A 15,147-nucleotide genomic window follows, 5' to 3' on the forward strand; every position below is an offset into this window, starting at 1 on the left:
ACTTCTTTGTTCAGTATGTAAACTACACCAAGATCAATGGACTACAAGGCTCCCATCAGTGCTTCCCCCAAATAAAAAAGAAAGGCAATAACTCTGTTAATTTTCAGTTATCACTTTGATAACTTTTTCATTCTTTTGTACAGATGGTAAAATGAAAATACTTTTAAGTACCTTAACTGTAATTTTGCATTTAGGTTCTGACTGGGCGCTAGCTAGCAAAATTAGTTTTAACTGGGATAATACACAATAATCATTCTCATGAATGGTTAACACAGTAGGCACTGCAGTCTCATGTTCATCTCACCACTGTGAGCCATATCAGCCCATCTGACAGGTGAGGAAGGTGAGACTGGGGAGACATTCAGTAGCTTTTAAGTGGCAGACCCAAAATTAAAATCCCAAGTCTGGAAAAAACAAAAGAAAAGAAACAAAAAAAACCAATATACCCCAAAACAAACCCAGGCCTGCCAGACTCCAAAGTTTGTGCATGGTCTTTACTCCCATGCTTCCTATACTCCACCACCTCTCCACTGAAGATTGCTACTATTAAAGGAGGTGGCAGGAGGAGGCCAGACTGCAATAGGAAACTCCAAAATAATTTATAAAAATGTACTAATTATAACAAGGAGGCAGAGCAGGAGTGGGATGGGGGAACAAATAAGAGCAGAGGTCTTTTTGGCTTGACTTGTTTTCAATATCCTTTAAATATCTTAAGTGTAAAGGACATAAACTTGTAAGGAAAATAAGATATTCATTTGCACAGAATTCCCATAATTAAAAAATCTCAATACCATCAACCATGATGTTAGAGAATGTATATAAATAAAAAAATTTGCTCAATATAGAAATGAATAGGAAGCCATACTTACAATAGCCTTTTGAGCAGAAACCATGCCAAGAAACAGAGAGGACATATTAGTATGAAGCAAACACAGCAGCCAAGAGAAGGAACGATTTAGTAATTCATGAACATAAGCAAAATTATGCATTTTTTTGGAAAAATGTACATTTTTCTTTCTTCTATGGTCTCCTCATCCTGTCTTGTTCTCTTGAGTTTTATACACTGTGGCTAGCTCATATTATTCATATGACTGGATTTAACAATGCTTTTCTGCTTCCATGCTAAAAATAAATGACATAAAAATAATAAAAATGTGTAAACCATCCTACTGGCTTAAGGTCACATGAAAGGACTATGCTTTTGGTAACAGAAATGGGCAGAAATTACGCTGTTCTTCAGAGGGGACCAGTTCCATTTGGCCAGTTGTTCTACATACTACCTGATATTCCTGAGATGTGACACTATAGGTTAGTGGAAGAGAAGATGAAAACATCAAACATTTGCTGGATTTGGATCATATCACAATAAGGAAAGCTCCTATCTGAATCTTTTCTATATATATAAAAGAACTCTAAGGGAATATCTAAGAAGATAGAGTAACACCTCTCTAGCATCTGGGCAGTCAAATAAATGGACTAACTTAGGCAAATAGTACTTTCATGGCTGGCATCTCACTTCTGAAGTATGTTCTCTTTAAGTAATGGCACAGAACATAGTTAATCAGATTTGATTACCACAGGGATACCTAGGCAAAATTATTGTTTACAGAACAAACTCCTCTGAATGTTCTAACACAAGTAAGAGAATCAAGCACATATGGCAGCTATCTCTGTAACACTAAGGTAGGGTGGACACTGATGTCCTGCCACTCTTATTTCCCATGTACCACATGCCCTTCCCCTTTCTCCTATAACAAATCAAGAAAAAGTCTCCTCAAACTTTTAGAGACCAAGTGATTTCATCTCGAAGACAATCTTGGCCTTCTATGTATTTTAATACACTAATGTTGGTTTTGCTTCATCTCTTTCTTGCTTACCATTCTGGATTAGAAAAACACTTTTAAAAAGTAAACCGTAACATTTCAAACTAGTTCTATTTTAATAAGGGAATAAAGTAGTTTAGATGTTGGTGATAATTTTAGGAACTAGGAATTTGGGGTCTAAGAAGGACTACCCACACATTAATGAAAGGATAAACCAAAACCAGAGATCTTAGAAAGAACATACTACCAAATAGAAGATAGGTATAGGTTTATGAAACTCATAAAATTAGATCAATGATGAGCTATTTAGATCTAATATTCACAGGTTTTAACTAATATGCTGGTTTAACACCCTTCATTGGTTTCTTTTGTTTTCATACCCTCTTACATTACTAAGACTGGATAGAAATGATATACCTATAGTTTTGACGATTCTCCAAAAAGCAACTATGTAGAGGTTTATACAACTATGTAAAGGTTTATACTCAAAGACTAGAGTTTACAGCAAATTACACTAGCAATAATAAAAGAACCAACTCTCTGAAGCAAAGATTGGTCACTAAAATTAAGGTCCCCCCCCTTACACTAATTTTGAACACTCTATAGTTGCGGTTCTACCGTATACTGCTTTTTAAAAGGAAAGGAATTGCAAAATTTATTTGCACTTTCATTGGAGACTGACTACTATGTGCTACATAAGCATTGTGGTAATTCAGACAGCATGAGAAGATTAAAGTCCATCTAGTTCTGGCACAACACATTTACTATATTCTAATGTGACCGTGACAGTCAAGCAGGCAAGGCTATGACAGATATGCAGAGTATAAGGGAATATTAAAGTAAAAGAAGGTCTGTGAACTTCTATTTGTGTGGGGCTGGGCTGGGGTAGCAAGAGGGACTCAGAAATTCAGGGATGGTTATTTCTAAGGATAGCATTATTTTTGAAAATATCAATTATACATAAAAAATTTCTACTTGAACATGCCAAATTTCTAACAGCACTGTTGTTGTTATTGGCCAGAGGGAAAAAGCCCTGAACTCTGAATACTGAGATGAACACATTTATAACACAAAGCCTCAGGGCGCCTAGCTGGCTCAGTCAGAAGAGCATGAGACTCTTGATCTCAGGATCGTGAGTGTGAGCCCCACAATGGGAGTAAGGAACTTAAATGAATAAATAAAAACTTAAAGAAAAAAATCCTAGTTTTCCCACTTCCTAAAACAAACAAAACTCCACAATGCCTCAGTCAATTCCTTAGGCTAATAACTACAACTAAACTTCCAATTTCCAGCAGAGTGATTCCAATCAGTACAATGAAGTACTGTCTGGTCCTTTCATTAAGGAATGTTAGTAAAAGGAAAATATTGCTTCTTTTCTATAACCAATATAATTGTAAATTATTCTGATAGAGACAATCAAATAAAAAACAGAACTTATAGCTTTTCTTAACACTGTGAAACTATTGGTTCATACATATTAAAACTTACATCTTCTGCTTTTGAGCCTTGATCCTGTAAAGATTTTTGCAATTCTTCAACTTGTGACTGTACTTCCAGAAGTCTTTGATTCACCAACCTAGAAATCAACTGTATATTAATTTTCCAAGTTCAGACTTACTTTTATCTTCTCCCTAGGTTATCATATTGGTTAGAAAGGCAGTATAATTAACAAAACAAACCCTCTTGTTAAGATAGTAGTGCAGCTCACTGTTTTGGTTATTTTCTTGTTTTACTTGAAATTTCTATGATGATTTCAAATATGGTAGTTTAGTGGACATATTTTGTTGCCCCAATGTGCTTATATACACCTAATTATCTGAAGTTCATGTGAATACATTTATTGAAACTATGTGTCAGGCACTATGCTCAGCACTGTGCTAAAAGATCTCCATAGTGAAGGAATTCAGTAGGGAAGCAAAATGAATACAAGATAAATACTAATACAAGATAAATACTTCCACATAGCACACAGAGGTACCAAAAGGGAATAATGACTGCTTGAAGCAGAAAGAACTTTCTCTAATCATGTGGAGGAGTTAGGCTCGACTGAACTGAGACTAGAACAAGAAATAAAATACTTAAGTGATTAAGAGTGGAAAGCAGATTTAAAACAGAGAATTCACCATGTCCTAATCACACAGAAAATGAGAGGTTATTGTGACTTTAAGAATGGCATGTCTAGAGCCTACTTAAAAAAAAAAAATTCTTTAAAAAAGGGGACGCCTAGCTGGCTCAGTCAGTAAAGCATGCGACTCTTTATTTCAGGGTTGTGAGTTCAAGCTCCATGTTGGGCATGGAGCCTACTTAAAATTAAAAATAAATAATAAATAAGTAAATAAATAACATTCTTTAAGAACAGCATGTCTAAAGACTAAATTATGAGGGAAAGAATGGCTACAGATGAAACCAGAGAAGAGGAAAGGTTGGGTACAACCTTGCACGAATGCAAAAGTATTTAGAACTTATCTTAAAATCTGGCTGAGGGGTGCCTGGGTGGCTTAGTGGTTTAAGCCTCTGCCTTCAGCTCAGGTCATGATCTCAGGGTCCTGGGATAGAGCCCCACATCGGGCTCTCTGCTCAGCTGGGAGCCTGCTTCCCCCTCTCTCTCTGCCTGCCTCTCTGCCTACTTGTGATCTCTCTCTGTCTATCAAGTAAATAAATAAAAATCTTAAAAAAAAAAAAAAATCTGGCTGAAATGGAATAACCCACCCAGCCTTTAAAACAATGTTGATTCTGGAGCTCAGAAATTCTAAGTCAATTATGACTGACTTGGTTCCCTAATCTTGGGCAATCACTCTAAAGGACTGCAAGAAGGGTTCAACTTCGATAACATTTTAGACAGAGCACATTGGTAGGCGAGAGGAAGATGTTATTAAAAAGGTCAAAGTGAAGGCATGAAGAGCAGGAGGAGGCTACCACAGTTATTACCAAGTATGCCTGAAAGAGGAGGTAACAAGGATGAAATCTATCTAAAGGGCAAAAGAATACATGGAATAAAAACACTAAGGATTTTGGTTTGAATTACTGAAAAACATTTAATGAAGGGAATTCAGGAGAAACAGGTTGAGAAGGGAAGATAAACTTATTTTGTATTTGTTGAAAATGCAGAGCCTAGAGATATCTGTCAGACAGCTAGACCTCTGTGTCTGAAGCACAATGAGAAATCTGTGTTGAAAATATAGATGTGAGAGCCATTTGGAGTTAACTGAGCCATAAGCAAAAATAATACTAACTAGAAAGATTGTGAAGAAGAGTGGAAAAGAGAACAAATATGTCCATGGCAGGTCACCAATCACAGGGTAGAAAGAGGAGCTTCAACCTTAAGAGAATTAGGAGAAACATAAGAGAGTTGTGCTAACTGAAATTCAAAAAAAGTTGAAGGAAGGGGAAAATGTACGATGACAATGAATACGATAGACATGAGGTAAGATAAAGTCTTGAATGCTCCTACTGGATTGGCCATTTAAGGGAGGACTGGTGATTTTAGGAGGAAACACATTAGTGAAATGGTAGGATGGCAGAACTACCTCAAATTAAGGACAAAACAGGGCAATAAATTTTTATTATCTAAACAGAAAATTCAATAAGCAATTACTTTTTTAACTAAGTAAACTGTGAGTAATTCTTACCATAAATGTTCCAAGTTCTGTAACTAGTGAAAATCACAGTACAAATTCAATTAAATCTATAATAATAACTGATGTTTTTCAAATCAAAGGACAGAAAATTTGGGTGCTTTTTAAATGCTGAAGGAATTACCTAAAAATCCATACTCAACGTGGGGAGATATGTAAATACATTACTAGCGACACTGTAACTTTGCTCCATCTTTTCAGAAAGTAATACAAAAAATATATTTCAAACTATTAGAGTATTTCAACCATCCACCTTAGCCATTTTTGAAATTATTTAATAAAAAAATACTGTGGTAATTAACATAATGTATACTAAATCCGTATCAAGATGTTCCTTTTAAGTACTTGAAAACTCAAGGGACGCCTGGGTGGCTCAGTTGGCTAAGCAGCTGCCTTCGGCTCGGGTCATGATCCCAGTGTCCTGGGATCGAGTCCCACATCGGGCTCCTTGCTCGGCAGGGAGCCTGCTTTTCCCTCCGCCTCTACCTGCCTCTCTGTCTGCCTGTGCTCGCTGGCTCTCTATTTATCCCTGACAAATAAATAAATAAAATCTTAAAAAAAAAAAAGTACTTGAAAACTCAAATGTCTAGTGAGAGGGAAGAGACAATCACAGCAATAGAACTGTTGAAGTGTGAAGTATACACAGAGGGATGAAGATATACAAATACAAGTGAAAAAAAAAATACGAGTTCATCTTTTTTCAAAAAATGCAACTTCAAAAAAAAAAAAATAAATGAGCACCACTTCATGGTGTTGTTTAGAAGAGTAAGATAATATACAGAGTGTTCAGCACAGTACCTGTACATAATAGGCACTCTATAAATGTGAACTGCCTCTAACTATTTTCTCCCCCTTCAGAGATTTAGTTAGTTCACATCTTAAGTAAAGTCTACTTACATATAATTGTCAGGAGGTATAGGAAGAGGGTGAGTTTAGGATCATAATAAACTCTCAGTGGGAAGGGAACAAGATCATGTATACTTTGACAAAGAAGTGTATTGTGAGGGTCAGCAAGTATTACAGATTTTAAAAAAGCCAACTTACTGGGAAAACTAATTGGAAAGGATTGTGGAGGTTTACGACAACCCTTTCCTTCTGATAGACAATATATTGATGGTGAACAAATTGAATTTAAGTTAAAAGATTCAGTGGAACTAGTAAGAGGTTAAGTTAGAGACAAGGTCCTGTAAATTCTTATTAAACTCCATTAAGAACAAACTTAGGGTAATTCACTTAAGGGAAAAAGCATTCCATGAGGGGAAGATAGAAAAAAATGATACGCAAACATGGCAAAAGAGAAACTGAAAAGAAAGAGGGTATGGATGGGGTGCTTGGCTGGCTCAGTTGGTGGAGCATGCAGCTCTTACTCTAGGGTTTAGTTCAAGCTCCATGCTCAGTGTAGAGATGGTTTAAAAATAAAAATCTTAGAAACAAAAACAAAAAAAAGGTATGGATTACATAGAGGCTTTGAATTTAGGTAGCCTGGGTCTGAGCCCAAATTCCCTCACCTGTAAAACTTTAGTAAACATAAGACCACATACTTAAAATGAATAGCACAGTATTTGGAACAAACAAAACCTTAATAAACATTAGCTGCTATTATTATTGTTGTTCTAGGTTACAGATGGTCATACTACAAAGGCAAGTTATCAATCTGTACTGTAATTCAAGCAAAAGGTCTGCTGGGAAGATGGCAGAGTAGGAGGATCCTAAGCTTGCCATATCCCACATGTAATAACAGCTAGCTGCAACTAGATACCACCACAGGAGTGTAAATAACCCAGGAAACAACTTGAAAACTGGCAGAACAAACTTCACAGCTAAAGGTACAGGAGAGGTCCCACTGAAGAAGGTAGGAAGGGCAAAGTCATCGTTTGGGAGCAAAACATACTTTCACCAGGGAGCCCTGAATAGGAAGGATGGATCTCTGTAATATTTGACTTTCAAAGTAAGAGAGGCTGAATTTCCTGAGTTCTTAAAGCCAGCAAGACTTAAAGCCTGCAATTTAAAAAACTGGTGAGCTCGGCTCTGGTAGAGCCCTGACTGCAACAGGAAGCAGTGCCCCAGCCCTTAAAGACACAGCATGACCAAGGGCAGTGTAGATCTAGCACAGAACCAGCACTTTCAAATACCGAGGGCAGACTAGAGGGAGTGATTTGCCCATCTCTGAATGTGGCCCGGAGAAATAGGGATCATGCAGAGACCTTTCTAGGAATAAAGGAACTGGCAGACACCATTTCCCTCTCCCTGTCCCCCAGCAAACACATAGTCACCACTCCTACCTAATTTGTACCAACCACGGCTCCATGGTTCCGCCCTTCCCAGTCACACTCCCCTTAAGCCCAGGGCTGCAGCACATCAACAACCCCCACCCCCCCGCCATCCAGAAAACTTGTGCAAACCCTGCCAACATCACATCTCCCATCTCCCAACTTGTGTGTTTTGTGGGACCTCTGGTCTCATTTGTGGGTCAGATCTCATTTCATAAGCATACCATTGCACACCTTGTTAAAACACTCCCCACCCCTGCTGGGGACCAAACATTGTCCACAATACGCAAAGAAAGCCTCTAAAGACAACTGGAATGAAGGAAAAAGAGGTCAAGACTCAACAGCAGAGCACACACGTAGGAGATGCACCCTGAAGTGCCAGGCCCTGGGGAACAGGCAGCACTGAACTACAGGACCTCCTTTTCATTAGGCTGTTATCATTAATAGCAAAAGAAGTAGCTGACTTTCCTAACAGAAATAGACACAGAAAGTAAAGACAAAATGAGGAGACACAGAAATATGGGCCAAATCCAAGAACAGGACCAAACCACAACAAGAGGCCAAAGCAAAACAAATATATGTAATATGCCTGATGGAATGTAAGGTAGGAAACATAAAGATACTCACGGGACTGGATAAAAGAATGGAGGACATCAATGAGATCCTTCAAATAGCATTAAAAAGGAACCAATCAAAGGTGAAGTACACAATACATGAAATTAAAAATACACTTGATGGAATAAATAGCAGGCCAGATGAAGTGGAGGAATAAATTAATGACCTGAAAAAGCAATGGGAAGTAACCAAACTAAGCCAAGGAGAGTAAAGAAAATTAAGCAAATTCAGGACAGCCTTCTGAAACCAGTGACTCTATCAAAGGTATTAACATCTATATGACAGGGATCTCAGAAGGAGAGAGAGGTAAGAGGGCAGAAAATTTATTTGAAGAAATAGCTGAAAACTTCCCAAATTTGGGGAGGGTAGCAGATATCCAGATCCAGGAGGCATAGAGAGCCCCCAAAAGTTCAACCCAAAAAGGTTCATACCAACACACATAAAAATGGCAGGCAATAGGGATTAAAAAAATTTTTTTAAGCAGCAAGAGAAAACAGTTACATACAAGAGAAACCCCATAAAGCTATTGGCAGATTTCTCAGCAGAAACCTCACAGGACAGAAGGGTGGCATGATATTATACATGCTCAAAGGGAAAAATCTGTAGCCAAGAATATTCTATCCCACAAGGCTATCATTCAGAATGGAAGGACAGATAGTTTCTCAGACAGAAACTAAGGGAATTCATGACCACTGAACCAGTCCTACAAGAAATATGAAAGGGAACTCTTGAGTAGATAGGAAAGGCCATAAGGGAGTATGAGAAGTAAAAAACACAAAAGTAGTAAAAGTAAGTATTTCTGTAAAATTCAGTCAAGGGGTTCATGAAAGGATATAACACATGACACCACATGCCTAAAACATGCAGTGGGACAGAGGAGTAAAAAATGGGTTTAAACTTAATATACTGACTGCTATATGCAGAGGATATGATATACAAACCTAATAGTAACCACAAATCAAAAACCAATAATAGATATGCAAAGAATTAAGAGAAAGGAATCCAAATATATCATGAAAGAAAGCCAATAAATCATGAAATAGAGCAAGGGAAGAAAGGATCACAGAAAAACTATAGAAACAACCACAAAACAAGTAACAAAACCAGCAATACATATTTATCAATAACGACACTGAATGTAAATGGACTAAATGCTCCAATTAAAACACACAGGCTAACAGTAGATAGAAAAACAAGACCCATCTATATGCTGCTTACAGGAGACTCATTTGAGACCCAAAGATACTTGCGGATTGAAAGGGGATGGAGAAAGATTTATCACGCAAATAGCTGTCAAAAGAAAGCTGGGGTAGCATTACTTATAATGGACAAAGTAGACTTAAAAATGAAGACTGTAGGGGCACCTGGGTGGCTCAGTTGTTTGGGCATCTGCCTTTGGCTTAAGTTTTGGTCTCAGGGTCCTGGGCTTGAGCCCCGCACTGGGCTTCCTGCTCAGCGAGGAGTCTGCTTCTCCTGCCCCTCACCCTGACTCATGCTCTCTTGCTCTCTCAAATAAGTAAAATCTTTATTTGAGAGAAAGCGAGAGAGGACAAGCAGGGAAAGGGAGACGCAGGCATCCCGTTGAGTAGGGAGCCTCATTCCAGGGCCTTGGGATCATGACCTGAGCTGAAGGCACACACTTAATCGACCAAGCTACCCAGGCACCCCTCAAATAAATGCTCTTTAAAAAACAACAACAAAAAGACAGTAACAAGAGAAAAAGAAGGACACTATATAAGGGGACAATCCAATAAGAGGATATAACAATTTAAAAAATTTATGCACCCAACACGGGAGAACCAAATACATAAAACAGTTAATAACTAACAAGAATTCATCTATAGTAATACAGTAATAGTAGGGGCCTGGAACACCCACTTACATCAATGGACAGATCATCCAAACATATACCATACACAAAAATAAACTCAAAATGGATGGAAGACCTAAATGTGAGACCTAAAACCATAAAAATCCTTAAAGACAGTGCAGGCAGTAATCTGACTTCAGCCATTGCAACATTTTTCTAGATATGTCTTGTGAAGCAGGGAAACAAAAACAAAAACAAACTCCTGGGACTACCTCAAAATAAAAAGTTTCTGCACAGCAAAGCAAGCAAACAACAGTACTAAAAGATAACCTATAGAATGGGAAAAGATATTTTCAAAGGACATATTTGATAAAGAGTTAGTATCCTCGGGGCGCCTAGGTGGCTCAGTGGGTTAAGCCTTTGCCTTCTGCTCGGGTCATTATCTCAGGGTCCTGGGATCCAGCCCCACATTGGGCTCTCTGCTCAGTAGGGAGCCTGCTTATCCCTCTCTCTCTCTCTCTGTCAAATAAATAAATAAAATCTTCAAAAAAAAAAAAAAAAAAAAAAAAAGTTAGTATCCAGAAGATACAGAAAACATATACAACTCAACAACCAAAACCCAAAAAATTCAATTTAAATAAAGGGCAGAAGACACAAAGAGACATTTCTTTTTTTAACATTTTATTTATTGATTTGAGAGAGTGAGCAAGTGAGCATGAGCAGGGGGAGGGGCAAAAGGGAGAGAGAGAGGAAAAAAGCAGACTCCCTGCTCAGCAGGGAACCTGATGTGGGGCTCAGTTTCAGGACCCTGAGATCATAACCCAAGCGAACTCTGACACTTAACCAACCAAGCCACCCAGGTGCCCCATGAACAGACATTTCTCCAAAGAAGACATCTAGATGGCCAAGAGATACGTGACAAGATGCTCAACATCACTCATCATTAGGGAAATGCAGATCAAAACTACAATGAGGTATCACCCCACACCTGTCAGAACGGCTAAAATTAAAGACACAGGAAACAAGTGTTGATGAGCAATGGAGAGAAAGGAACCCTCCCGCACTGTTGCAGTGCGGTGCAGCCACCAAGGAAAACAGCATGGAGGTTCCTCAGAACCTCCAGAAAGTTAAAAATATAGCCACCCTATGATCCAGTAACTGCACTACTGGATATTTACCCCAAAATACAAAAATGCTAATTCAACAGGATACATGCAGTCTGATGTTTACTGCAGCATTATTTACAACAGCCCAACTATGGAAGCAGCCAAATGCCCACTGATAGGTGAACAGATAAAGGTACATATACAATGGAATATCAGTTATAAAAAAGAATGAAGTCTTGCCATTTGTAATGACATCAGAGAGCTAGAGAGTATAATGTTAAGTGATGTAAGTCAGCCAGAGAAAGACAAATACTATATTTTATTCATACGTGGAATTTAAGAAACAAAACAAAAAAGCAAAGGAAAGAAAAAGAAGTCAAACCAAGAAACAGACTCTTAACCATAAAGAACACACTGATGGTTTTCAGAAGGGAGGTGGGTGTGGGGATGGGGGAAAGAAGGGATTGGGATTAGAGAGTACACTGATCATGATGGAGAAGTAAGAGAAGGTAAAATGATTAAAAAAAGAGAGAGAGAACAAACAATACTAAGTTGTAAACAGCTGTAAATGCCATCAGGACTTGGGAGATACTCCGTCACCTACAACATGAGTGCTGTTCAAATGACAAGTAGTTGTTTTGTTTCTGATGAGAGAAGGCCAATAACTATAAAGCCTGTGAGAAACAATGAAAAGCATTATAAAGGAAGTTGTGGGTACTGATTCACTGGAAAAAAATCAGGGTACAGAGAAGACCTTCCTGTAAGATGGTTAAAATATAGCCTAGAGGCAAAGGATGTTGGTGTTGAACAGAGGGTACTCTCACCATGGGAGAGAGTAGAATCTAAACGAGAGCTGCTTTCTGAAATTCCCTTTTCTTCCTTTTTAAAAACTTTTTCTAAGTATTTTTAAAAAGTATTCATTCATTATGCTCTAAGAATTCACATAAAACTGTTCTCCTTCTGTTTATGCTTAACCGTGCTCTAATAATTACCCTGGTATTTATACTGTTTGCCGATTCTACCTCAGCAGCTTTAAAAATTAAAGTGCCAAGAAGGGTAGGACATGCAAAATTGTAAAAACAATGTGGACTCACAAGACTGACTCACACCTGGGAAGTGCCAAATCAATTAGGCATAATAAACAAAGAATCTGTATTATCAGGCAAACTAGGAAACCATTAATAAAAATGTCAAATCCCTCAAAAATTATAGCACATCACAGCACTACGGAAAGGAAAAGACACCATATGTTCGGTATCTAAGAAACATTTCCAAAAAGGTAAAGAACACAAAAGACTTTCACAACAAAATGTAAAAGTAATACTTTCCAGAGTAAGCTACTGCTTTACAGTAGTTTTGAATGACTGCATAATTCGATACACTGAAAACGTACAAGCAGAAAAGTGGTTTTCTTGTTTAATTTGCAGATTCTAAACTCTCGTAATTGTTTATAAGATGAATGACATTTAAGGCTCACAAAAAATAAGATTTTTTAAAAAGTTCTTGTCAATTCAGTTATGATGGATCCTTTTTTTCTCACATCAACTGATCCTTCAACATATTGGCTTATAAAATCAGGGTCAACTTTATTAATCTAGTAATACATAAAACTGAAGTTGTTGTGGAAGACTGAATTAATGATCAGACTCTTTAATCCTCTACTTTTAATCAGCAAATAGAAAGGAAAAAGGGGAGGGGTCTGATATCATTCTGCGTGAAGATATAAACAGGGAAATGCTGCTGTAAAGAGGCAGAATACTTATCCACAAGTCTGTTCATAAGTAGGAAAATGGATTAATCCCTCTCAACACGAAATGGAATAACACATTATCCGTATTCAAAATACAATTAAAATCTGTGTTTAAGGGAATCAACATCAAGAAAAACAGAGAAAATCTGTGCCTCAATGCTGCCATCTACACACACTCCTACCTGTTCTCTGTCTCCAGTTCATTCTTGCGGAGATTTGCATCATCCAGAAGACTCTGCAATAAGGCGATTTTTTCATTGTCTGAACCCTCTTGGTTGATTTTTAACATCTTATTCTCATGCTGAAGACGAATAAGTTTCTCCCTGAATGAGCAAAAGAAAAACTGGTTACATGGCACATTAATACCATATTATCAAAATCCAGCTATGCACAATTACAGATTTGACACAGAGAACAGAAAAGAAAAAACCAAAAAACAAAAAACAACCCTGCAAAGAATTTAGCTCTTGTAATTGGCTAAGATTTTACACTTCAGGTCTTTAGTATGTTCTTTTCAGAATGGATAATCCGAAGATAACAATGTCTTCAATTATTATGATTTGTAATTAATGCCATTTCAAAATTTTATTTACTTTTTGGTTTAAATGTTTAATCTATGAATGCATCTATATATATTTGTTCCTTGGTTCTCATAAAAAAACATGGTCTCTAATGCTACGCTCTTGAACTGCTAATCACTTGGTGGCAAGATATAATATTCAATGAAGAATTCCTTCAAGATATGGATTCCACCCATTCCTATAAATATGGTAAACTGAATTCTTGCTAACAGGCTGGATTATTAGTGCTGCATCTGCTATTTACACTTCTTCACAATCTTTTCATATCATTAAATATTACACATCAATGGTAATATAATACTTTAAATGACACGTTAAACAATATAGATGAATTGTTATTTATTTAATCAATGCCCAATTATTCAGAATTTGATTGTTATCAATTCTGAACTTTAACATATTAATAACAATCAGCTTTATTGGTTATTTCCTTAGGATTAATTCTAGAAAGGAATTTTGTGGATATTTGTAGACAATATCCATAATCTGCCGAACTGCTCAAAGGAAAAGCTGTACCACCACAAGAAAATATAATTGTAATTATGTGTGGTGATGAATGTTAGCTAAATTTATTGCAGTGATCATTTCACAATACAGACATATCTTATCAAGTTGTACACCTTCAACTAATACAGTGCTATATTTCATCTCTTTTACCATTTCATTTTCTTTCTTTTTTTTTAATTTTTAAAGTGTTTTCTTTTTTTTTTTTTAAGATTTTATTTATTTATTTGATAGAGAGAGATCACAAGTAGATGGAGAGGCAGGCAGAGAGAGAGAGAAAGAGAGAGATGGAAGCAGGCTCCCTGTTGAGCAGAGAGCCCAATGCAGGACTCGATCCTAGGACCCTGAGATCATGACCTGAGCCGAAGGCAGTGGCTTAACCCACTGAGCCACCCAGGCGCCCACCATTTCATTTTCTTGATGGCTCTTCTGGAAACAGTATATTTGAATTTGTATTGAGTCATACTCAAAAAAGCCATTTCATTTGTTGAATATAATTTTTCTCTTCATCAGGTTCAGCACCTCTGAATCAACGGTATAACCTGAAAGCTTCCTTAAAAATTGTTTTTATGGGGCACCATAAAAAATAAATAAATAAAATCTTTAAAAAAAAATTGGTTTTTAAAATTTTTATTTCTTTACTTATGGATGAGAGAATGAGTGTGTATGCATGAGTGGGGGAATGGGAGGAGGGAGAGAGGGAGAAAATCTTAAGCAGATTACACCCAGCACCAAAGCTTGATCTCATGACCCTGAGATCATGTCCTGAGCTGAAATCAAGAGTCAGATGCTTAACCGACTAAGCCACCCAGGCACTCCAAAACTTTTATTTTTTTGGTATAGCCATGTACTTGGAAGCATTCATAATAAAAAAATGTTCGTTCATTCTACAAATATTATTGGCCCAATAATAAAGCACCACATCAGATGGTAGAAAAGTAAAATGTATATAAGAGGCTTCCAGTGTTGGTGCTACATTGTACTCCTTTTGTTTCTCCTCCTTAAATAAATGTTAACAAGAATAAATTTTGTCGACATTTCCTCAAAAAGTAA

At 37.2% G+C, this 15,147-nt stretch overlaps 1 protein-coding gene across 3 annotated transcripts in view; it reads right to left on the bottom strand.

Moving 5' to 3' along the window:
• The window catches only part of HOOK3 (hook microtubule tethering protein 3), a 107,056-nt gene that overhangs the window by 18,002 nt on the left and 73,907 nt on the right, over positions 1-15,147 (bottom strand). For all 3 annotated transcript variants that reach the window (XR_009349645.1, XM_059156056.1, XM_059156057.1), the window contains exons 15-16: positions 13,192-13,332; positions 3,312-3,399 (exon numbers count right to left, since the gene is read on the bottom strand). Coding sequence is in view for 2 of the 3 variants with exons in the window: in XM_059156056.1 (XP_059012039.1) it covers positions 3,312-3,399; positions 13,192-13,332 (229 nt within the window). In the remaining variant the exon portion in view is untranslated. The remainder of the gene's footprint in view (positions 1-3,311; positions 3,400-13,191; positions 13,333-15,147) is intronic.

This window comes from Mustela lutreola, chromosome 18, assembly GCF_030435805.1.
Source record: "Mustela lutreola isolate mMusLut2 chromosome 18, mMusLut2.pri, whole genome shotgun sequence".
Taxonomy (NCBI): domain Eukaryota; kingdom Metazoa; phylum Chordata; class Mammalia; order Carnivora; family Mustelidae; genus Mustela; species Mustela lutreola.